The following is a 26408-nucleotide window of genomic DNA, read 5'->3' as shown; positions in this document are numbered from 1 at the left end:
ATTAAGAGATTAAAAAAAGTATAAATGATGATGAAGTCAAACTTATGAAAGCCTATTTCCACCACAAAGGAAATTTTTTTACTCATTATGACAAAAAAAACTTAAAAAAAATATGACAAAAATTATCGGCTAAAAAAAAAACTAAATTATCATATACATAGTCATAATTATGACAAAAGAAATGGTGACGAAAAGTCGAAATTAGGAGATAAAGGCTAGTCATCATGACAGATTTAAATTTATAAGTAATAATTTGCATACAAATTTTAATAAAACTGAAATAGATAATAACACTGAAATGTCATTATGACCATCACATTTAAAATGATGACTTACAAAGCAAACCCTATAATATATAATAAATCAAGACAGCACTATTTATTTCTATTTCTTTATTTCAAGAAAACAAGAGGCTACATACAGTTAAGAAAGATCGCTTTGCAAAAACATCAAATGGCTCATAGCATCACAAACCAAACCTAGTTCAGTATTAATTATGAGAAGACATTTGCACAATATAAAATATCCGTAATCTCAAAATAATCTGTGAAACTCAGCAACAAATCACCAAAGGATAGAAAGAAAAAAATTCAGTAGAAAGATAACAGTTTGGTTTCCGTGTCTGTAGTGAGAGTATTGTGCGTAGCGCGGTTTAGGTTAGCATTCCTCAGAAAACGTGGACTGTTACGTGGTCGTCGTGTTTGTTTGACCTGCAAACATTTTACAGTGGACACCCGAGGGACAGAAACATGACCTTACTGTGAGTCGTGAGGTTTTTTGGTATCAAGGTGAGTAACACTACATTTTCAGACCTGAAACATCCTTTAGTATGATTCACTGGTGAAAGACATTAACTTCCTGTGGATTTTGTCTTGATAAATGAAAAGCTAGAAGTTCCCTAAGAAACAAGAATGTGTCTGACACACTGGAAGAGGAGGTATATCGGGAATATTTGAACTGTATTGATCCATAACGAGATCAGAGAACTATGGAGCACCTAAAGGGACATGGTGAAAGAGAAAAATATAAGATGGGAGAAAATATTGATTTGTTTCGTTCCCCCGAGGAACTTTGCGTTCGCTAGCTAAACATTTGTGTTCTCGTTCCTTCGCAAAACCTTTGCATTCTCACGAAAAACTTTACGTTTGCTGGCAAAACGTTTGCGTTCCCAAAAGAAACTTTGTGTTCGCTAGCTAAACATTTCCACACCCCGAGAAACTTTACTTTTGGTAGCAAAACGTTTGTTTTCTCCCGCCAAACTATGCATTCACTTGCAAATAGATTGTGTTTCTTCAAGAAACTTTGAGTTTGCTTGCTAAATATTTTGCGTTCCCCTGAGAAACTCTACATCTGCTAGCAAAATGTTTACATTCCCAGAGAAACTTTACGTTCACTAATTAAACTTTATGTCCCCAGGGAAAGTTTAGGTCCGCTAGCTAAACGTTTATGTTCTTAGAGAAACTTTATGAATGCTAGCTAAACGTTTCCATTCACAGAGAAACTTCAGGTTCGCTAGCTAAATGTTTGTTACAGGAGAAACTTTACAATCGCTAGACAAACGCTTACGTTCCCAGAGAAACTTTAGGCTTTCTAGCTAAACGTTTATGTTCTTAGGGAAACTTTATGATCGCTAGCTAAACATTTGCATTCCCAGAGAAACTTTACGTTCTCTAGCTAAAACGTTTGCTACCAGAGAAACTTTACGTTCTCTAGCTAAAACGTTTGCTACCAGAGAAACTTTACGTTCTCTAGCTAAACATTTGCATTCCCAGAGAAACTTTACGTTCTCTAGCTAAAACGTTTGCTACCAGAGAAACTTTAGGTCCGCTAGCTAAACGTTTGCATTCCCAGAGAAACTTTACGATCGCTAGCTAAACGCTTACGTTCCCAGAGAAACTTTAGGCTTTCTAGCTAAATGTTTATGTTCTTAGAGAAACTTTATGATCACTAGCTAAACATTTGCATTCCCAGAGAAACTTTACGTTCTCTAGCTAAAACGTTTGCTACCAGAGAAACTTTACGTTCTCTAGCTAAACGTTTATGTTCCCAGAGAAACTTTAGGCTTGCTAGCTAAACGTTTATGGTCTTAGAGAAACTTTTATGTTCACTAGCTAAACGTTTGTGTTTTCTAAACTATGCATTCACTTGCAAATTGTTTGTGTTTCTTCAAGAAACTGTGTTTGCTAACAACATTTTTTGCCCTCTTCGGAAAATGTTACGTTTGCTTTGTTTGCGTTTTCACAAGAAACTTTGTTTTCTAGCAAAATGTTTGTTCTCCCCACAAACAATGCTTTCACTTGCAAATTGTTTGCGTTTCTTTGAGAAACTTTGAGTTCGCTTGCTAAACATTTTGCGTTCTCCCCCCAAAAAACTTTGTTGGCTAACAAAGCGAACGTTCCTAGAGAATCTTTGCGTTCGCTTGAAAAAAATGTTTGTGTTCTCTCAGGAAACTTTGTGTTTACTTGTGAAATGTTTGCGTTTCTCCAAGAAACTTTACGTTCGCTAGCTAAAAAAAAAAATTTTTTGCGTTCCCACGAGAAAATGTGCGTTTGCTTGCAAAACGTTTACGTTCCCCGAGAAACGTTGTATTCGCTTGTGAAATGTTTGCGCTTCTCCAAGAAACTTTGCGTTCGCTCGCTAAACATTTAGCATTCCCCGAAAATGTATGTTTGTTAGCATAATGTATGCATTCTCACAAAAAACTTTGAGTTAGCTTGCTAAACATTTTGCGTTCCCACAAAAAAACGTTGCTTTCGCTCTAAATATATAATTTAAATATATATTTTGCACCCTATCTCATATTTGTCCCTTCAGGGGCTCCATAAAAAACATACGATACATGCAAAGACCTTTTTGTTTTACTGTAGTAATTGAAGATTCATCTTGCTCCGTAACTCATAGATAAGCACAATAAAATAATATAAACAGTGAAATGCAAAGTCTGTTCGAGACGTTTAATACGTTACGGATAAAAGAACTGCCGCTGAAAAGATAAAAAAAGCAAAAGACTGAACTAAACGCAACGCACCCCAGCGAGGAAAAGTGAGGTTAAAGATGTCCTGAAAGTGAGGTAGAAACACTGAGCATGTAAACAAGAACACTGAACAGAATTCACTACTGAAATACAGAAGGAACTGGCTTTACCTGGTACAAATGTCCAGTTCACAGGAGAAATATTAACTATTGTGACCTCAACTGTATGTATTATAACCTTGAAAGTGATCAGGATTACAATTAACATCCCTTTTTGTAATTAAAACAAGTATTTAACTGATTGTTTTCCTGATCTGGTAGTGTGTTTGTGTCAAACAGTACTGAGGAGAATCAAGCTTCTTTGACTCAATGGTTCCTCTAGAAACAGAATCTTGCAATGTTCCGTTTAAAATCACATCAAGAGAATTCAAACTGTTGCATTCCAAACGGAACTAAAACATTCCATACATCCGTTCTCTAATGTGAAGAGCCTAAAAGAAATTAGACATTTTGCTACAACAATAAATGTGAAGATGAATACCAAGATTAATAACCACAATATCTGATTCCTCACCAATTCATTATTTACACAACGCCAGCTGTCGAGTCTGCATAGAAAGTAAAATAATCTCTTTTAAACGGCGTTAGTACAAAGAAAAGTGTCATTTTGTTTACACCTGATCTGTTTTTTGATAGAGGATAAATGACTCAAATAAAAATAAATATTTGACAGAAATTGCACCTGCTTCAATGGATCCTGTCAAATGAATTCAAATCCAATTTAAGTTAAATATTATTAGCCTGGGAATAATATGGAAACATTTCAGATCAAATAAAGTCATTTAAAATATCTTTAAAAAAAATGAAATAAAATAATTAAAATCATCCAAACACTTACTTTAAAAAATAAAAAAATAAGGCACAACGGTGATTTTTGTATTTTTTGTAGAAGTGCTGTTGTTGGGGTCAAAAACATTCACACCTACAGGAGAGACGGGGTCACTCTCTACCCAGTTATTCACATTATATCGTTCACAGTATGTCTTCATGGTTGTGAGCTTTATATAATAACTTCCTTCTCTGTTATCCTGTAAATATTTTAGCGCATTCAACAACATTCGATCAATCCTACTGCTGCATTATCTACATCTGAGTATTTACATCTATACTCTCTGGTAAACTCCTTCCAGACGGACGGCCGGTTTTCACCGACCGGATATGCTTGTTTGGAGACATAGTGCAACGCGTGTCTAAATCTGGTCCAAAACAACAGCACGAGTCACAGCAGACAACGAGAGCCTCGTGAAATCACCGCTGGGGAGACCGGAGCAGGAAAAAGCGCTTTTGACGTCAGTTTTGGAAGACTTGTGTAAGGAATCCGATGCATGGAAGTAGAAAAAGAGTGTGTTAAGAAAGACACCTGCATAGCATTTCCACCTGACGGGTCTTTAATATAGAGATCGAGACTTGTCTTTTCACTTCTGCTTTCTGGAAGTGAGCGCAAAACAAAATTCACAGTTCCAGGATTCACTGATAGCTTTTTTTATTTCCAGGGGTGAGCAATTTTACTTGGTAAACCTGTAGAGAGAGCAAAACAAAGGTTATAATCAATTATAACAAAAATGCTTATAAAAGATGAAAATATAAAATTGAGGCACAATTATGAGATAAAAATGTATGGACATTGACAAAAAGTGGAAATTAGGAGACAAAAAAGTTCTTGTTATGACACAAATAGTAGAAATTATGACATAAAAAGTAGAAACTAAGCAGTCAAATTCATCAATATGACAAAAAGTATACATTATGACACATTTAATAGGATATAATTAGGTCATAAGGATATAAAAAGTCAAAATGATTACATAAGTCATATACTCAAAAATTCGAATGATATCCAATTTAACCAATCGGCCATTTTGAATTTTGTGCTTAAATGCTGTATTTTAAGAACGTATGAAGGGATTGTTACGAAACTTGGTATGGGTCATTAGAACAATGCCTTGAAGGAGCTTGGAAAGTTTCGGACCAGCGCCACCTAGTGGCAAAATACATTTGTTTAAACGCTTAGAACCTTGGGTTTGGTCAACTAGTTTTCTTTTTCAACTTTTTTGTCTCCTCAATCCTTGATGAGTCCAACGATACCAAACATGCCAGGTTTCGTCTTAAGGTTTGTACAGTGTTGTGATTTAACGCTTAAAAAACATTTGCGAATATCTTTGAAACCGATTGAGGCGAAACCAGTGACATAATCCGATAATGCAGTCTGTTCAATTGTTTTTCTACGTTTGGCCTGATGGAATTTACTTTTCAGAGACTCTGAGTGAAAATATTTTCCACAGAAGGATTACACAAAGAAAACAAAGAGTTAATATTGGGTTATTATTTGAGATGCACCGATTGTAAATGTTGTAAGTGTGACCTGCCGATACAGATTTTCTTTATGATTTTAAGAACGTATGAATGGATTGTTACGAAACTTGGTATAGGTAATCAGAACAATGCCCTGAAGGAGCTTGAAAAGTATCGGACCAGCGCCACCTAGTGGTAAAATACATTTTAAAAAGCTTTAAGAAACTTTGAGTTTGGTCAACTAGTTTTCTTTTTCAACTTTTTTGTCTCCTCAATCTTTGCTGAGTCCAACGATACCAAACATGCCAGGTTTCGCATTAAGGTTTGTGCAGCGTTGTGATTTAACGCTTAAAAAACATTTGCGAATATCTTTGAAACCCACTGAGGCGAAACCAGCGACAGAAACACGGAATCCAAAATTTATTGTAAAGACAAAAGTCAAAATTATTTTTTAAAAAAAGTAAAAGATAGGGCATAAACAGTCAAAATTATAACAGTACTAACTGAGATAAGAAGTCAAAATTATTACATTAAAGTCATAATTATTAATTCAAAATGATGATAAAAATTTAAAATTGGGAGATAAATATATTGGGACAGTCACAATTTTGAGATAGATGATGACATGCTAAAACAATTATCAGAATTTAGAAATTAAGAGATTAAAAATTAGGAGATAAATCGAAATTATTACATTTTAGGAGATTCAAAATTAAAACAGTAATAATTATGAGATAAAAAGCCACAATTCTTGCATAAACAGTAAAAATGTATTTCAATTTATTACTTATGACAAAAAGTAGAAATTTAAAGATAAAAATATATATTGAGTGTCACAGTTGTTATATAAAAGTCTAAATAATCATACACAAAGTCATAACATTATAATACCTTAACATTCATTAATGATGAACAAAAAGTAGATATTAGGAGATAAAGTCATTGTTATGACAAATTATGACATGCTAAGAAAATTATCAGAATTTAGAAATTAGGAGATAAACCTCATAAATATGAGAAGTCAAAATTATTATTCAATTTAAAAAGACAAAAAAATTAATTAGGAGATTAAAAGTCATCAAGAAACAAAAACTCAAAATTAGGATATAATCATTAGATAAACGGTAAAAATTATGACAGAAAAAATTACGAGATAAAAAAAGTCACAATTAAGACACAAAAAGTTTTATTACAAAGAAATACATTGAGATACAAAATGTTTTAAATGACTTGTTAATGTCAATTGATCATGTCATAATTTCAACTCATCTCATAGTTATGACTTCTTGTCATGTTAATATGGACTTTTTATGTCAACCACTCCAAAGCGGTAAGCGCTAGCTATATTTATCAAACCTCACAAACATAACATCATAACTCAGCCAATCATCAAGTGATAGGTTAAAGGGTTTGTTCACCCAAAAATGAAAATTCTCTCATTAATTACTTACCCTAATGTCGTTCGACACCCGTATGACCTCCGTTCAGGAACAACAAGTGACTAATGAGAGAATTTTCATTTTTGGGTGAACTAACCGTTTAACTAGACCCCGAGACTGATAGCAGCAGTTCTGCAGACGCTGGTATCTGAGCTCAACCCCAGTAACATCTGTCTGATGACAGGGATGTGAGTCAGCAGAAACCAGGGGAGCGCTGGTGGGCTACATGTGGGCTTCCCTCCCAACATCACACACAAACGTGTCCTCCTAGCGTTTCTAATCCGGGGTCCATGTGTCGGACGCGCGGCGAGGGAATGATTTACTGATGTCATCCAAGCTGTTTCTGCATCAGATCCCATTTCATCCTCGGCCAACTATGGCTGTAAGCTAATCCGATAATGCAGTCTGTCCAATTGTTTTTCTACGTTCGGCCTGATCGAATTTACTTTACAGAGACGCTGACTGAAAATATGTTCCACAGAAGGATTACACAAAGAAAACAGAGTAAATATTGGGTTATTATTAGAGATGTGTAAGTGTGACCTGCCGATACGGCTTTTCTTTCTGAGAACTATAATTGACAGCATACTTTTCTTCAATGTAAAGTATTAGTCTCATAAAATAAAAAACAGTTCTTAATAAAAAAAGAACAAATAAACAAATTGCAAACAACAGCACAATAAATGCAATAGAACAAGAGAGATACAGATTAAACCTGTGGGTCTAACAGTTGGGTATTATTCAGGTATAAGTAAAATCACTGTACATTTTCCAGTGAAGTCTATCCAGTGTTATTTTACATCTGCACAGTGTAAAAAGTACAATGATTGTTCTTTGCAGCAGGAATATTAGGCTGCTGCCCCTTTAAGAGTTTATGCACGGATCCAATACACTGTTACACAACATCCGTCATCTTTCCCAACTATATTTACGCTCCCACACTGAAGACACAAGACGAGCATTTTGACATGAAGTTGTGTGCCGCCACAGAGAAGACGTTATTGCCTGTGCCGCTGGCGACAAAAAAAACGGATAATCATAATATTTCCTTACGGTGAGACACTTCAGATGCGCACTGTTTGCCATGCGGGGTTTAAATTGCTTAAAATATGATTTGGAATCACTTCAAAAAGGAAAATATGGTTAATAATACACAAATCGATAATAAAAATAATAAAATAAAAATAGTATTAATTAATAAAATGTAAATAAATAAAAATATTAAAAACAAAACACATTAAAAATAATTAAATAAAATTAACATTATAAAAACCATTATCAATATGAATCAATAAAATAATGATAATAGTAATAATAATAATAATAATAATAATGAAATTCCTTTAAAATATTACAAATAAAATGTATAAGAAATAATAGAATTAAAAATAAAGAAATAATATAAAAGACATATAAAAATATTGATATATACATAAATGTGTTATTAATCATATTAATTAGCACCAGCAGTGATTTTTTAAATACAATTTTTATTAATAAACAAACTCATAATACTACTAATAATAATAATCATATTAATAATTTAGTATTAATTAATAAAATGTAAATATAAATAAATGAATAAAATATTAAAAATAAAAAGCATTGAAATAATTAAATACAATCATCAATATAAATAAATATACTATAATTCTTGAAATATCGTGATATAATGTTGAGGCTATATCGCCCACCCCTAGTTTAAATGGATTGAAATATGATTGAAATCACTTCAAAAAGGTCTTATAGACAACATTATGATAATGCGTGCTTGGGACGTGGCTTTAATGGTGAGACTTTACTTTTTGTAAAAAAAAAATATATCAAAATTTAGATTAAAATTTATCAGCTGAAATATCGGTTATCAGCTTTCAAATATAAACAATTGTCGGTATCGGACGATATGTCCATATCTCTAGATTTAGGCTAAAACTAACTCATCTAAAAACAAACAAAACCGTTTACCAATCAAAAAAGTGTGCTAAATACATGGAAAAACAGCATGTTTTTAGCACAATTATCAGCTGGGAGTTATTCCAGCTTACATAACAGCCTGTAAAACACTCGCTCCGACATCATTACCTCCCCGGCAATCCTGGAAAACCCCCAAAACCACCCCCACCTTTCCCAAAGGAGTCGGAGCCTGGTAGCTTTGCAATCTTTAAGAGTTAACCTGCAGATCAGTGAGATCAGATGGTCATCGGTGCCATCTAATGCACACATTTATCTCTGCTGGGATCGACACTAACGGGACAGCGTTCTGCTGAACAGAGACACAGCCAGCCCAGGACACACTGTCCCATACATTACAGCTGCTGTGCACTCGCTGACCCGCTTATATAATCACTATAATCGCAGACAGACGAGCGCTTCCAGACGGCTTCACATCCGCAGATGAGCCGAGCACAGCGATACTGGAGCCAAAATAGTAGTAGTATAGAAATTATACTGTTTATAAAAAGGAACAAATACAACTTGCAGGGTGGCCCGAGGCAGCAGATTTTAAAAATGTGGGTTGAACTTTATTTTACGGTATATAGTAACTGCATGGGTTAAGTTTAGGTTTAGAGATAGGTTCAGGGTTAGTAACTAGTTATTACCCAGTTATTGCAATTACTATAAGTATAGATGGGACTACCGACAATAAAGTACTTTACTGACTTTATTTACAGTATGATGACTTCTAAAACCCCTTCATCCATTCAGTGATTTACTTGGACAATAATATAATAATGTAATGTATATAATATAATGTATTTGAATGATCTTCAGTTTAGGGCTTTTCTCAGCAAATATTTATTTGTAGACAATTCATTTTGATTAATCACATATTAATCAGCACTAGCAATGATTATTGAATTGATTAAAATTTTTTAATCTGATAATAATAATAATAATAATAATAATAACTGTTAATAATAACTGTTAATAATAACTGTTAATAATAATAATACATTAATAAAATGTAAATATAATAAGTTGATAAAAATATTTTTTTTTTTAAAAATATTAAAAATATTTATAAATAAATAAATAATTAACATTATAAAACATCATTATCAATATTAATGAATGTTAATAATAATAATAATAATAATAATAATAATAATTACTTATTTAATGCATTTTAAACATAAAGAAAAAGTATTAGAAATGACACAATTTAAAATAAATAAATAAATAAATAAATAAATGTAAATTTAAGATATTATAAAATATTAATACATAGAAAATTAAATTTACTCATTAATTAGAACCAGCAGTGATTTCTTAATTGATTAAAATGTCAAATTAAACAAACACACAATAATAATAAAAAATAGTATAAATGAATAAACTGTAAATATAAATAAATTAATATAAATATTAAAAATAAATAAAAATGTACATTAACAACACATCATTATCATTATGGATAAATAAAATAATAATTATTATTATTATTAAATAAATATAAAATATTAAAAAGAAAAATATTAGAAATAAAATTAAATAAATAAATAGTACAAATGTATGTTATTTAATTGTATTAAAATGATTTAATTAAATAATATAAATTAATTAATAATAAAAGTTGTATTCAAAAAATTCGAAGTATTAGAGATAATACAGTTTAAAATAAATAAATAAATAAACAAACAAACAATTAAAGTAATAAAAGTGTTAAAATAATCAAATATATAATAAGTATGAAACATAATTGCTGTGAATTAATATAATGTACATATTGTTACACACTGCATGTGTGTTATATTCTTGTGGTGTGAATTCCTGAAAGTGTGAATGTATAATAAAAAAGGGCCGCAAAATCACCACTGCTATATTTCAGATCTTCAGGATCCACTTCGCGTGCGATCCTCTGATGTGAATAATGTATACCTGTCCGTTCATACGCAGACTGCGGGCAAAGAACAAAATGTCCTGAGCCACAGCCCCTCAGTGTCTCACGGCCTGCAGAGATGGGCGTGTGGGCCGTGGGACGGGAGGCTGCAGTGATCTCCCTGTCCCTGCGGCTGTCAGACTCACGGCCCGCTCCCAGCCAGGCCTGCGTGTTTAGACGGATGGCTGCATCCATTCAGGCCGTGGGGGGGGGGGGGGGCGGGGGGGAAGGAAGGAGGGTTGCATAACTGCTCTATATGCTCAGTAAAGAACGAGGCCATAAACCCCTGACGCACGAGTCCCGTGCACGGCCACACCGACCGCAGTCATCGGCGTCTTCATCGTGTTCTGCTGGAGATGCGTGCTAGTCTCAATGAAGTCATTGTTTTCCAACAACTCGGCTGCCGTATGTTCTAGCCTCGGGACAGCAATGAAGCCAGTTTTGATTAAAACTGAGCAATAAAGTGGCTTCAAAATGCATTTAATTTCCTCTGGCCTTTTCGGTTGAACCTCGTCCAATGCCAGATCCATCAAAGAATGCAATAAACTCTGCGGGAACGCCATTCTGACGTTGTATAACACGTAAAACTCAAAACATGAAGCACCTGGTTAGGCCGTATTAAGACGGCACACTTCAAGTTAATCAAATCCTTTACTGACTTTAATCACAATATATAGACGCCTAATGGCACATGACAATGTAACATGTACATCATATATTTTTGTTGAAAAGTATATATATATAGATGAGCCATAGTTTTTAATAGCCATTTTGACTAATTAGATTATTCAGCATATTGTTTCATTTGATTAAAATGTTGTTGTTGTTGTTTTTTTGATTGACAGCCCCAGATTTGAACAAAAAGTAAGTTATTACGGTTATTATTGAAATATAATAATTACTGATTCAGCTCATTTGTAATCTTCCAACATGAACAACAAACCCATAAATAAATAATGCACATGAAATTACATATATAAATAAATAATTCAATATAAATGTATTATTACTAATTCAAAATAATAACCAAGGCAGCTATAATTATTAATAAAATCTATCTATCTATCTATCTATCTATCTATCTATCTATCTATCTATCTATCTATCTATCTATCTATCTATCTATCTATCTATCTATCTATCTATCTATCTATCTATCTATCTATCTATCTATCGTAATAATTATTAATAAAAGTTATTTTAATTTTAATTCATTTTAATTCATAATATTTACATTAAAAAAAGCATAACATATAATATAATATAATATAATATAATATAATATAATATATATATATATATATATATTTTTTTTTTTTTTTTTAAAGCAGCAATAGTATAATTTCTAAAAAAAAAATTATAATACTAATTTAAATAAAAAAAAATTCCTTTGGCCTTTTCAGAAAGTGTCATAAACTCTGCGGGAACGCTATTTTTGACGTTATATAACAATTGGTTTCTACCCAAATGCAAAATGCACCTGGTTGGGCGTATGCCGTGTATTACACACTCACGCTATCGCCCCCCGGCAGGGTGCATTCTGCTGCTAAAAAGGTGTCGGGTCTTGTCAGTCAAAATGTTCACAAGAGCTCAGGGTGTGGCGTCGGAAAAACCAAACAGGCCTGCGAGACGTGCGATGGGTCGAGCATGGCAGCCTCACACGGTACATGCTGCCCTCGAGGCCAGATATGTGCGTTCGATTAGAGAAATACAAAGCAGCTGGAAGGACGAGAAATTCGACAACAGGCAAAAAACTCTGGGTAGATTCGGCCTAGCCCCGATTAAAGGCTGCATCCCAAATCACATACAAAAAACAGTTTGTGACGAGTAGTGTGTCTGAACTCACAGTACCCAAAAAAGAGCAGGCAAAAAGCACCGAGGAGACCTACTACTTCCAGCGAGATTCGAAAGTGTGCGTGCGATGAGTATATTACATATTCAAAATAATTTGTTACGTACCCACTATCAGTTTGGCACCTGAGAGCACTTTAACACGTAAATAAATGTTTGTAACTGTCCCTTATGTACTGTAAAGCATCCAATAGAGGGCTGCACATAGGAGATTTATTTTTAAATATAGACTGAAAGAGTTGCTGAAGCCTAATGGTAGTATCGCTGAAGTCATGTGATCGTGGTAGTGGATCGTAGATTAACGTCAGTGAACTTGAACTTGAAAATTGGTGTGGACTGGCATCTTTCTGCAGTTGAAACAACATTTCTTTTAGTGTTCATTTGATGCTTATCAGTAGGGCTGCACGTTTTCAAGTTTTTCATTAACCGTTAACCGAGGCCCTTAGCGGTTAATACTCGGTTAACCATAGTGTGCGTCAGGGTTATTTTTATCTTATTAATTTGACGACCACGATCTCCGTAGTGAACGCGCCTATATAGAGAAATGCACATCATGGATTACACAATCAGAGAGTAGCCTATTTCTTTTCGTTTTAAATTGTTAAAAGACATTTCAAGTTTCTTAAGATCTATTTCATGTCTGCGAGGCGTACGCTGAGTTTCGTTAAATTAGGATGAGATGCGCTCCAGTTCACGAGCAATGCGAGTGGCCGCGAGGGCGCCTGCATGATTAGAGCATGTAACGTTAGTAAATTATGCAGCCGAGAATGATTCACACAGACACAGCGTTTGACTCGCTGTTGACTCTAGTTTGACTGAGCCTCTCCCGGCAGAGAGTTCGAGCATCTGTGGACTCGTTCCTTCAGCTCTGGCCATCTTGCTCTCAGTCCGCGATTAGCTTTTTTGTTTTCTTCATTACAGTTAAAGTAACGTCTGCTTTTCTCTAGTCATTCACAAGTTTCTCACTTCAAACTTTCTTTCTTCTGATCCGTTATGAACAAGCGCGCGCGGCTCGCGCTCTGCTTCTGCCCTAATGCGACTTATAGTCCAGTGCGACGTATGTTATTTTCCTCTTCATGACGCATATTTTGACTGATGCGACTCATACTCCGGAGCAACTTATAGCCTGCAAAATGCGGTAAGCACTGCATTACAATACTTGCATTTTGCCCCGTCACTCTCATTTTTAAAGTGCTCCCACGCTTTCTTTGCCCGCTTAGAAAGCTGGTCATGACTTCTTCTTGTGGATATTACAAATGTCTGGGAGCGCTCTTGCGGTCTCTAGGGGTGCAAACATATATTACAAGTAAATTCAAGGCACGTCATTGACGCCACTTAACCGAGCAAAATGTTTCACTCGGTTACGCAATTTTTAACGGTTAATCGGTCAATCGGTTAACCATGGACACCCCTACTTATCAGTGAACTAGAAGGAAGAGTTGATTGGTTCACGAGCAGCTTTAACTGAGGTGCTACAGCCATCATGACATTAAAGAGCCACAAAACTGTATTTATGTTTAAATTTCTTTTAAAAAAAGACAAATTTTGAAAGTTGAGACTTTGTTTCATAGCAAAAGTAACTTGCTCGGTCCTGTCTCTCGGTGCGCTGTTAAGGGGGTCGCACACCGGACGCGGAGCTCGGCGGCGCGCCGCGCAGCGTCTCAGGTATCGCAAACCGGACGTGCACATTTTAAAAGGCTACGTTTATTATACATTTCCCCAAAATATGTTTAGACTTTATTCAAGCTGTTGAACTCAGAATGTAAAACAAATGTGTCTTGTAGCAAAGGTTGAAATCAGTATACCTTAACGATAATATACTTTTAATATAAAGCCTTGAAATGGCGCTCTGTGGCGCGGCAGGATTTAGAACAACTTCCTGAGTCGCCGCAGACAGGCGCCGAATGCCGCCACCGGTGTGCGTACACTCATTGAAAACAATGTGTTCGAATTTTAAAGACGTGGCGCGCCGCCGAGCTCGGCGTCCGGTGTGCGACCCCCTTTAGAGTCCTCTTTGCTCAGTGATGTATTTTTTCTGCGTGAGAACATTTGTGGTGTGAGACCGCCATGGCTTGTTGGACTTAGCAACAGTAACTAAAGGGGGCGGGTCTTCGCAAGCGGGCAATTGGAAAAATATGCCAGTAGTGTGAAAAACCGCTTTGGTGGACACAAAGCCTATGACTTCAAAACTCATAAAACTTGTGCTAATTTGTGAAGATTATCACGATGAATAAAACGTGTAATCATTCATTTTGTTCTGCCATAGTCCAAAAGGATCCAATGGAAAATCATTTGGGTTTTTGTTGAGGGAACCAGAGTGATGTGAACTACATCAAGAGGCTTTTTTTTTGTACATTATGGGATTTAAACTGCACTCTTGATTTTTGAAGATTTTGAACATGTTTTAAAATGATATCAAAAAAATTGCAACCCACCTGAATGAGCAAGCATGCTTGTCTTGGCCAGTCGTGTTGGCTTATGCCGCACATGTGACTTGGTTCATTCTAACTTCCAGCTGAAAAGCGTCGGGCCGGTCCTGCGGGTTGACCGCCAACATATCCTGCAGAAGCCGCTTGACGCCTTCCGACATGATGCTGCGTGTCCTCTGCGGGATGAGCAGGACCATCTTCGGGTTTTCCAGCAAGGCCTCGCCCACCGGGACGATCTCGGTTCCCTGCCGAATGTAAGTCCCGAGAAGCTCTCGCTTGGATTCGGCGTCGATAAACGTGATCCGTTCTACCATGGCCCAAATGATGATGCCAAGCGCGAAGATGTCCGCCTTGGCGGTGTAATGGCCCTCCCACACTTCCGGTGCCATGTAGAAGTCGGAGCCGCATGCTGACGACAGCCAGAATTTGTTAATGTTCACCATGTTCTTGTTATCCTGGTTGTTGCCTTCGTTCTCAATGCAGCTGAGTCCCGCGCACACCTTGCTCAGGCCGAAGTCGGCCACCTTGATCACGGGGCCATCCGATTTCTGTGAGATGAGAATGTTGTCTGGTTTGAGGTCCCGGTGGACAATGTTGTTCTTATGGAGGAAGGCCACAGCGCTGGTCAGTTGCTTCATGAAACTATGGTTGGTCCGTGGATCAGGTCTTCGGGAGAGGATGTACTGATTGAGGTCGCCGCCATCGCAGAACTCCATAACAAACCAAAGATAGCACGGTTCCTCTGGGTAACCCAAGATACGCTCACCTGGAATGATAGAAGAATGTGGATATAATTAGGCAATGCAAATGCACAAGTGCTAAACTAAAATCTGCAGTCAATTGTTGTGCATTTCTAGTTGGGGTGTACATGTTCATTTTAAAGGGATTGTTCACTTTGAAATTAAATTTGGATATGTTTTAGCTTACCTCATGGGCATCCGAGATGTAGGAGTATTTGTTTCCCCAGTAGTTTCAATTTAGATCATTTTAGGTCAGACCGTTCTTGTCTGTGCCTCACATAATGCAGGTCTATGGTCACCACCTCAAAGAGCATACACAGAGAAGTCCAAATTGAACAATCCCCCATCGTAAGTACACACTGATGGCCTAAGACATGAAACGAGTGGTTTGTGTGAGAAAACCAACAGTATTTATATCGTTTTTACCTCTTGTACACCACAGGAAACACGCACGCACGCCCTCGGATCAGTCGGACGTAGTGGTGTACAAGAGGTAAAAACGATATAAATACTGTTGGATTTCTCACACAAACCGCTCGTTTTGTGTCTTAGGCCATCAGTGTGTACTTACGACGGGGGATTGTTTAATTTGGACTTCTCTGTGTATGCTCTTTGAGGTGGTGACCATAGACCTGCATTATGTGAGGCACAGACAAGAACGGTTTGACCTAAAATGATCTAAATTGAATATACTGGGGAAACAAATACTCCTACATCTCGGATGCCCATGAGGTAAGCTAAAACATATCAAAATTTTATTTCAAAGTGAACTATCCCTTTAACAACGATTCGATTCGTATCACGATTTGAGGTTGTCGATACGATTCAAGGGCGACATTGGTTCATTTAGAATGAATCGTTTCGGATCGTATCAGTGACTTGAAATCGATTCAGTAACTTTTTAGCCAAAAAATTTTAATCAGTGTGACTGAAATAAATACGTGCAGGTGAAGTTTCCTAGATTCCTGTTGTTTCTTTTACGGGAATCAGGTATCAATTAATTATGGATATAAACAAACAAGTAAACAATTAATGGCAAATGTGTTCACATTTTATTTGAATAAAGTCCAACCAACAGTTGAGGTTGAATTAACAGGAAGTTAACCTTTTCTGCTGTCATTTTCAAAAAGTACAGTAAGTGCAACCAACATACTACAACTGCTACTTCTGCTTGTTTTTCAAAATAAAAATATGACATTATTAATATCAAAAATAAAGTGCAACTAACATCTCTTCAGGTTTAGTTAACAGTAGGTTTACCTGCTACGTTTGCTGTTGTTTTTTAACATAAAATAATACAAATATAATATTAATATCAAAAATAAAGTGCAACCAACTTTTCTTCAGGTTGATTGAGCAGTGGCTAAACCTGCTACTATTACAAACAGAGAGCGACTTATTAAGAACATCTCCATCTTTACTAGAGCCAAAGTGTTTTCTCACACTGGACCGCAATGGTGGCCTGATCATTTTTTTTAATGGTGGCCTGTTTTCTTTGCGCTGCTGCTGGCGCAGGGCTGACGTCACATATAGGCAGACTGAGTAACGTTTAACGCCTTTATCATTAAAAGTGAAAAGAAAAAACATCCATATAGAGTCTGACGTGCTTAAATCAAATGTGTTATTTCCCATTATCGATACAATCGATCGATTACCTTTTAAAGCGATATTAGATCGCTATATGTCGTCCGGAAGGCCAACTTGCCGAGCACAGATCGATGTAGTTGGAACATAGGAATATAAATCGATACATCGATGTAGTAGATGAATCCTTACACCCCTAATTTCTAGTCAAGCAGCAACACCCGCTGTTTGAAACTTAAGGCCCTGACACACCATGCAAGAAATCCATATCAGAGCTCAACATTACAAAGACAATATTTTCTTTAAAATAAATTCACAATAAGACCAGAAATGTGTATCAAAGGGTTGGTTAGTTTTCAGCCAAAAATAAAAATACATTCTGTCCTATTTACTCATCCTCCTGCTCCAAACCTGCAAGGCTTTTGTTCATCTTCGGAACACAAACGAAGATATTTTTAATGAAATCTGAGGCCTCGTCCACACGAAGCCAGCGCTTTCCTAATCCGATCTTTTTTTTCCCTCGTTTCAAGAAATATCTGCGTCCACACGAGATTAAGAAAACGGACTAAAAACGATGTAATTAGCATGCCAGGCCAGTGTGTGGCGCTGTAATTCTGCCACAGAAATACACTAAAAACGGAGAAGAAGAGTTGTGGCTAGCAGGGGTATAGCAGTGGTCGGAGGTGAGGCCAAAATCTCACAATAAAATAACAATAAATACATTTGCTACTTAACAGATGTGATTTATTAATGCCTACACCTACCCCAACCCAAAACATACCCTTACAATAATGCAGATACGGTCATTAAATGACGCAATATTGATGTGCGCATGCCCAGTGCCCGTAGTTGTATCCCTTAAACTCTTTCACCGTGCTGGACGTAGTGTGATGACATCACCGTTTCACAAAATATACGGATTCGCTGTACACACGAAGACGGAAGATGATCGTTTTCAGATGTACCCACTTTGGGACCCGGTTTCGAAAAATATCGGATTCATGCTCCTAAAACGCAGGATCCGTGTGGACGAAACGCTGATACGGTACAAAATTTATACGTATACAGCTAAACGCGTCTCCGTGTGGACGGGGCCTGAGTCAGTTCTGTACTCTTCATTGACAGCTACACAACTACCACTTTACACTTTAAAAACTGCATAAAGAGATCGTAAAACTAATCCGTATGAATTGAACGGTTTAGTCCACATTGTCTGAAGAGACATGACCACTTTATATAATAAACATATTGAATTTAAGCTTTTATTCACATATAAACATTGAGCCGTGAACATAAACCGAAGCTCAATCAAACCTGTAAAACACGATTCATCATTGGTACTTCCTGAAGCTCAAACGTGCTGCGTAACACGAGAATGAACCTCATTGGCTCTTGAGCTTCCGTTTACCACAACTGATGTGCGAGTTGATGAATATTTAAATGTGAATTGAACCCTAAATTGATCTGTTCATTATACAAAGTGATCATGTCTCCAATAAAAGGTGGACGAAATCGTTCCATCCATATGGTTTAGTTTTGCGATCTCTTTATGAACTTTTTGAAGCGTAAAAATGGTAGTTGCATAGCTGTCAACGAGGGCAAAGATTTCTATTACTCAGATTTCATTAAAAAGATCTTCATTTGTGTTCTGAAGTTGAAGGAAAGTCTTACAGGTTTGGAACACCATAAGGGTGAGGAATTAATGACAGAATTTTCCTTTTTTTGGGTGAACCAACCCCTTTAAGAAAGTAAACAGGGTCAGTTTCCATTTCATGTGAAGCAACAAACAATTTCCTTTGCCTTTTTAGAAACGTGTCGCTTTCAAAGAATAAAGTTCCAATTTTAGGATTCAAAGAAAACATTGGAGGACAACAATGTGCTCCAAGTGTCCACCTTTTTAACAGGAGACTCAGAACTGGCATTTATTGTTCACCACTTCATGATGTTGGCCAATCAAACCCACTCCATAATCTACTCATTGAGCTATTTCTGCTGAGTTAGGCCAAACGTCTCTTCATTGAATGTTTCTGGTCTCTAACTGATAAGCCGTGGTGTCAGACTCATTAGCAAACAGGGGCGGTTGTGTTTGATCACACCCAGTCCTGTACAAACTACAGCGGCTTTACTGTTCAAACCCAAGCCTTCCACAAAGAGTGTTACGCCAGCTAGAACTAAAGTGCTGCTTTAGCTAAGGCAGATAGGCTAGCAAAACACCAATCAGATTTCCGCTGAGCGACACGTTTGGAGCCTTTCCAAAGAGCCCTGTATGAGACTAAGCGTTGATAATCTGCCTGTGTTCTGTAATAACTAACACAGCTTAACTTCAGGAAAAAAGAGTTGGGAAATGCATGAAGCACAGGTGGACTGTGACCTGTGGAAGTGAAATAGAAACAGACAAACACTTGTGGAAAGGAAACGCTAGTTCCCAAACTGGGGTTATTACACTTTGATATAGGATGAGAAACATCCAGAGATCAAAATAAAGCAACATTTAAAATATTGAGTTTGCTTACCTGCAGTTCATGTAACATTTAAAGTGCCCCTATTATGTTTTTTTTAATATTTTTTATTATCTTTCATACGGTGTATAACAGGGCTATTCAAATCTTACCCTGGAGGGCCAATGCGGTGCAGAGTTTATCTCCAACCCTAATCAAACACACCTGAACATGCTAATCAATGTCTTCAGGATCATTAGAAAATCGCAACTGGGTGTGTTTGATTAGGGTTGGAGCGAAACTCAGCGCCACAATAGCCCTCCAGGGTAAGATTTGAATAGCCCTGGTGTATAATATAGCTGTTTTTGAATGTAAAAGGTCTGCAAAGTCTTAAAAGTTTAAAGTGCAAAGCAAATGAACTGATTTGCATAATGGCAGTCATTACACTGGAGTCGTAGGTGAGACTGGAAGAGTTTGGTTCGTGTGTCGACATGTCAAGAAGACGCTGTTTTCTGCACTTACAAAGCAAATCCACTTTGCTGAACTTTAAAATGATAAGGATGAGGACTCGCGCTGGAATTGATGTGGTGAAACCGACACAATCGCTACTGTTCACATCACTGTGTCAAGTGAAGCTGAAATTTAGATATGGTCCATGAGCATTTCGTCTCAGACACACGCTGTAAGTGGTGGACCATTCACAACAGACTGGGTCATCTGACCAATCAGAGCAGAGTCTTATGGAAAAGAGTTAATGTGAGGTAATGTGCTGTGTATATATGATGAGAAATTTCAAGAGTTTTTGACCTTTCATGCATGAACACCTACTGTAGGAGAACATTAGGAACCTTTGAAATAGCATAATAGGGTTAATAGCTATATTAACTGCCACCAGAGAACCAAGAACATGCAAATGTGTTAAATTATTGAAGTATTGACTTCAAATTTCTGAGAATAGTTCAAGTAAGTACTTTAGGTCACACACAAAAAATGGGGGGACTCCCTGATATAAAGTAATATGCAATGTGTTCACTTTGACCAAGCTGACTGACACAAACAACAAATTCTGGCCTAGTCAAACATATTTTTGTCAAAATCCACCACCGAAAGCATTTCTATTCGGATAATTTCTAAACAAGCCTGTAACACCAGGATTAGTTGTTCCATTGTAGACGAGGCCACTAAATGGTGGCACTTACATAACAACTACAGTCAGCACAAAATAGATCCTGCCACTGCTGAGCACAACCACAAATATAGCCCCAACACCACACCACAAACATACACCTCCACACACCAAATGCCACCAAAACACCAACATCACATTATTATTATTTTAGCTGTTTTTAAATGTATAAACTAATATATAAAAATACAATTTAAAACCATACTATGTTTAATCAGTTCCTATGACCATGGAAATATTAGGGAATAAAAAAAGAAAAGATTTCCAAGCCCTGAAAAGTAAAAATGCATGACAAACATTTACATTTCTCACCTAATGAACCATTGAAACAAAATCATTTAATGAGCTAGAAATTGTTTTTTTCTGATTCCAATGACCTGTCCGCAAAAGTAGGCTATTTGCATTCTGCACAAAGACAGCAGAGTTTAATCTGATTTTGGCAATACAAATGACATGAAAATAATACTGGAAAACTAATGAACTCAAGTTGTGTAAATTGCAAAAGTGTACATGCAAACTGACCTATGTGGGAGTGAAGGGGTTAATGCACCATGTGTACTGGAACATGATGTTCCCTCACGCACAGTATAGCTTCTCTTCCTACTTTGTGCACGTTTGATAATGTGCATTTAATGCATTCAATGATGACGCATGCATATTATTAAAAGCGTACAGTGCAATTGCTTTTATGCAACTTTTAAAGCAAAACAATGTTAGTCTGACATACTTGTGTTGACAAGATCTTCATAAAATAAATAAAAACATAAATAAATCAGATAGCAAGCAACATGAGCAGTGCACATGCTTTCAAAAGGCACATCACAGCACTGGTCAGTCATAAACATGTCGAACTTTCTTTACCTTTCAGTGAAGTTTCCACTAATCTCAAATACTGCTTGTTTCGTTTGTTCCCGTGGCTCATTTTCTGTGCCATGCCGTTTCTTTGCAGCACGCACTCCTCCAGCTGCACCACATTCTCGTGCTTCTTCTCCAGGCTCGCCAGGGCCCAGAACTCCGCCAGCGCCAGTTCCACTTTCTCGGGCGCGTCGCAGCGGAGCTTCTTGACGGCCACTCGGGCTCCGGACCTGCGGGCGACGGCTTCGTACACCACACCGTAGCTCCCGCGACCCACCTCCCGAATCAAACTATACCGGGGCGCCGCGAAGAGCATCGCGGGGTCCAGGTTGGCATTCTTGAGGAAGCCCGTGGAGAAGCAGTCCTCTTCTTCCATGAGCTCGCTGTCATCGTTGGTCTCCACGGGCAGCGGGCGCAGAACTTTACTGACATCCCGCCTCATGTTCACGCTGGGCGGCTCGACTCTCTTGCAGCCCCGCCGGAGGTTCGCTATTCTCCCCTGTGTGCCGTTGCGCAACTCCATGAGTTTATTACCCCCTGTGTTAACATATGTTTCGGGGTAATAATCCTATTTGTCATAACGTCCCTATCAAGCTGACAGTTGTTGTTTTGAGGGGGAAACTCGACAGGTTTGTTTAGGGTTTATTTTTTTGGTCTCTTCTTCCATCTAACTGATACAAACAATAACAACATCAACGGGAGAGCGCAGAGGGGGCGTGGCTCCAGCCGACTGTTCCATTCTATTTAAAAGACGGGGGAGATGTGCCACAAAAACAACATGTTTCAAAGCTTTTGTGTAGTTTAAACAACTATAAAACGATTTATTCGGCAGAAGTTCATTTAAATACACAGATTAAAAACCACCGCTTCACTGACAAACAGTATTGGCTAAGTTACTCTAAAAAAAGAAATTAATTAGCCTAGCTACTAATTACATTTTGGAAAGTGTATTAAGAGTACTGTACTAATTAATGTATTTTAACATGATATCATATAGCATATTTTTATATTATATTTAAATTATTCTTTAAATATATTTTTATTATATTTATAGGATTATATTTTTATTCATAGAATTTGTACAGCATTTAATCAGATATACTCATTATCTGGAGACATATTAAAATTAAATAAAATACAAAATAAATAAATTAATTAATTAAATATTGTTTCCACACACTCGCACTATACACACACACACACACACACACACACACACACACACACACACACACACACACACACACACACACACACACACACACACACACACACACACACACACAGGTCCTTCTCAAAAAATTAGCATATGTGATAAAAGTTCATTATTTTCCATAATGTAATGATAAAAATTAAACTTTCATATATTTTAGATTCATTGCACAACAAACTGAAATATTTCAGGTCTTTTATTGTTTTAATACTGATTTTGGCATACAGCTCATGAAAAATTCCTGTCTCAAAAAATTAGCATATCATAAAAAGGTTCCCTAAATGAGCTATTAACCTAATCATCTGAATCAACTAATTAACTCTAAACACCTGCAAAAGATTCCTGAGGCTTTTAAAAACTCCCAGCCTGGTTCATTACTCAAAACCGCAATCATGGGTAAGACTGCCGACCCGACCCTGTCCAGAAGGCCATCATTGACACCCTCAAGCGAGAGAGTAAGACACAGAAAGACATTTCTGAACGAATAGGCTGTTCCCAGAGTGCTGTATCAAGGCACCTCAGTGGGAAGTCTGTGGGAAGGAAAAAGTGTGGCAAAAAACGCTGCACAACGAGAAGAGGTGACCGGACCCTGAGGAAGATTGTGGAGAAGGACCGATTCCAGACCTTGGGGGACCTGCGGAAGCAGTGGACTGAGTCTGGAGTAGAAACATCCAGAGCCACCGTGCACAGGCGTGTGCAGGAAATGGGCTACAGGTGCCACTTTTGGGCTACAGAGAAGCAGCACTGGACTTATGCTCAGTGGTCCAAAGTACTTTTTTCGGATGAAAGCAAATTTTGCATGTCATTTGGAAATCAAGGTGCCAGAGTCTGGAGGAAGACTGAGGAGAAGGAAATGCCAAAATGCCTGAAGTCCAGTGTCAAGAACCCACAGTCAGTGATGGTCTGGGGTGCCAGGTCAGCTGCTGGTGTTGGTCCACTGTGTTTTATCAAGGGCAGGGTCAATGCAGCTATCAGGAGATTTTGGAGCACTTCATGCTTCCATCTGCTAAAAAGCTTAATGGAGATGAAGATTTGGTTTTTCAGCACGACCTGGCACCTGCTCACAGTGCCAAAACCACTGGTAAATGGTTTACTGACCATGGTATTACTGTGCTCAATTGGCCTGCCAGCTCTCCTGACCTGAACCCCATAGAGAATCTGTGGGATATTGTGAAGAGAAAGTTGAGAGACGCAAGACCCAACACTCTGGATGAGCTTAAGGCCGCTATCGAAGCATCCTGGGCCTCCATAGAATCTCAGCAGTGCCACAGGCTGATCGTCTCCATGCCACGCCGCATTGAAGCAGTCATTTCTGCAAAAGGATTCCCGACCAAGTATTGAGTGCATAACTGAACATAATTATCTGAAGGTTGACTTTTTTTGTATTAAAAACACTTTTCTTTTATTGGTCGGATGAAATATGCTAATTTTTTGAGATAGGAATTTTGGGTTTTCATGAGCTGTATGCCAAAATCATCATTATTAAAACAATAAAAGACCTGAAATATTTCAGTTGGTGTGCAATGAATCTAAAATATATGAAAGTTTATTTTTTATCATTACATTATGGAAAATAAGGAACTTTTATTACATGCTAATTTTTTGAGAAGGACCTCTATATATATATATTATGTAAAAGAAAGCTAAAAAATAAATAACGTCTAATCTTAATGTTAAATCTACATCTAAGTGTTAAAAACAATGACTGTAATACTGCATGGTATAAACCATTTTTAATTCATAATTATTTTACATTATATTCAAATAAAACACAAAAGTCACCATCTTCGCGAGAGGTTATCCATTATGTATCATAGAGCTGTGTTATTATTTGTATTAATGTGATCAAACTACACCAAGCGTCAATCTGTAATATGCAAAGTAGGGGGATCCCACTTCTCGACGGGGGGAGGAAATGACGCGGCTTATTTGCGCTGAATTTGATATCGATGAGATTGAAATTCATCAACATCAACTGATTAAAAAAAGATGTTGCACTTATGAAAGGACAGCGTCTCACGGCTTTGTCTCGGAGTTGATGTGCGAGTGTCTTTCGCGTGCACGTGAGGGGGAGGTGAGGGAGAGGAGGGCACGTGCGGTTCAGCATGTTCCCTCAGCCCCGCGCGGACTGTCGTTGACGTCATCGAAGAGATCTGGTCATATAGCCGGCGCATGTATCAGAAGAAGATGCTTTGTTTTTATGATACACGTTAATCTTAACCAGTGATGTGCAGATTGATCATCATATTTGTCCATACTCATGTTTATTCAGCTATGGGCTTTTCTGGCTTGCTTTTCTTTTTCATGGTACTTCATTGTAGCCTATTAAATGACTAAAATCATATTTTGCATGAAAGGCAGCTACATCACGTGACTGCATCTTGTAGCAATTAATTAAATATTTTCCGATTTATTTCATTTTGATGCCACCAGGAAATCAAAATAAAAAGAACTAGTCCTATAGGCTAAGCCTATAAAAATAACTGTATTTGCCAAATAAGTGTTTTACTTTCTCATAATATTTATTGTGATAGGTTTTATAGGATTTTTTTTCAAGCACAAGCCTTTTTTATATTCTTGTAAATGAAATGCATCATAGTGAACAACATTCACAGATATACATTATAATTGTCTTTATTGCGACAGGAAAAAATCTTTAATATCAGTCAAATATATTTTAAAGCTTTTTTTTTGGGGGGGGAGTAATAATAGTTGTATATATATTTTATATATATATATATATATATATATATATATATATATATATATTTATTTATTTATTTATTTATTTTTTTCAGTGGATTATCTTTTTCTTTTCTGCAAAGCACTAAAAAAAACTACTGCATTTTTAAGTCAGTTTAATTTTTAGTTTTTTTTATCCTATGTATGTATGTATGTATGTATAATTCACTGACAGGTGAAGTGAATAACACTGATTATCAGATAAATAACAGTGGAGAACCGGCCACAGGGTCATGGGCTCATTGTGGAGCCCATGACTCCACAAAGGCTCATTGTGGAGCGAAGGCTGGGCCATGTGGTCCGATCAAACAGACGAGCTACTGGAGCTCAAACTGCTCAAGAAGTTAATGCTGGTTCTGATAGAAAGGTGTCAGAATACACAGAGCATCTCAGTTTGTTGTGTATGGGGCGGCATAGACACAGATCTGTCATGGTGCCCATGCTGACCCCTGTCCACCACCGAAAGAGTGTCACGTGAGCATCAGAACTGGACCACGGAGCAATTGAAGAAGGTGGCCTGGTCTGATGAATCACGATTTCTTTTACATCACGCAGATGGCTGTGTGCGTGTAATTTATGTTTGATTATGATTAACATGATTTTAGGTCATTTATACCCACATCAATAGCTTCTCTTTCATCAATAACTAACTCTTTTGCATCAGTTCCATTGATTTCCTCATTACTCCAAGACACAAACCTGGAGAACGGACACGAAAGCTTCAGA

General features: G+C 37.0%; 1 protein-coding gene across 1 annotated transcript; it reads right to left on the bottom strand.

The window, feature by feature from the left end:
* Positions 1 to 383: 383 nt before the first annotated feature.
* stk35 (serine/threonine kinase 35) lies at positions 384 to 22445 on the bottom strand. The gene is made up of 3 exons (XM_067445539.1): positions 21734 to 22445; positions 14931 to 15690; positions 384 to 4551 (listed from the first exon to the last, which is right to left on the bottom strand). Exons 1-2 carry the CDS (start codon positions 22248 to 22250, stop codon positions 14972 to 14974), a joined length of 1236 nt encoding a protein of 411 aa, XP_067301640.1. The 5' UTR covers positions 22251 to 22445; the 3' UTR covers positions 384 to 4551; positions 14931 to 14971.
* Between the last annotated feature and the right edge of the window lie 3963 nt (positions 22446 to 26408).

This window comes from Pseudorasbora parva, chromosome 6 (assembly GCF_024679245.1).
Source record: "Pseudorasbora parva isolate DD20220531a chromosome 6, ASM2467924v1, whole genome shotgun sequence".
Taxonomy (NCBI): Eukaryota; Metazoa; Chordata; class Actinopteri; order Cypriniformes; family Gobionidae; genus Pseudorasbora; species Pseudorasbora parva.
This window is presented reverse-complemented; position numbering and strand designations above follow the sequence as displayed.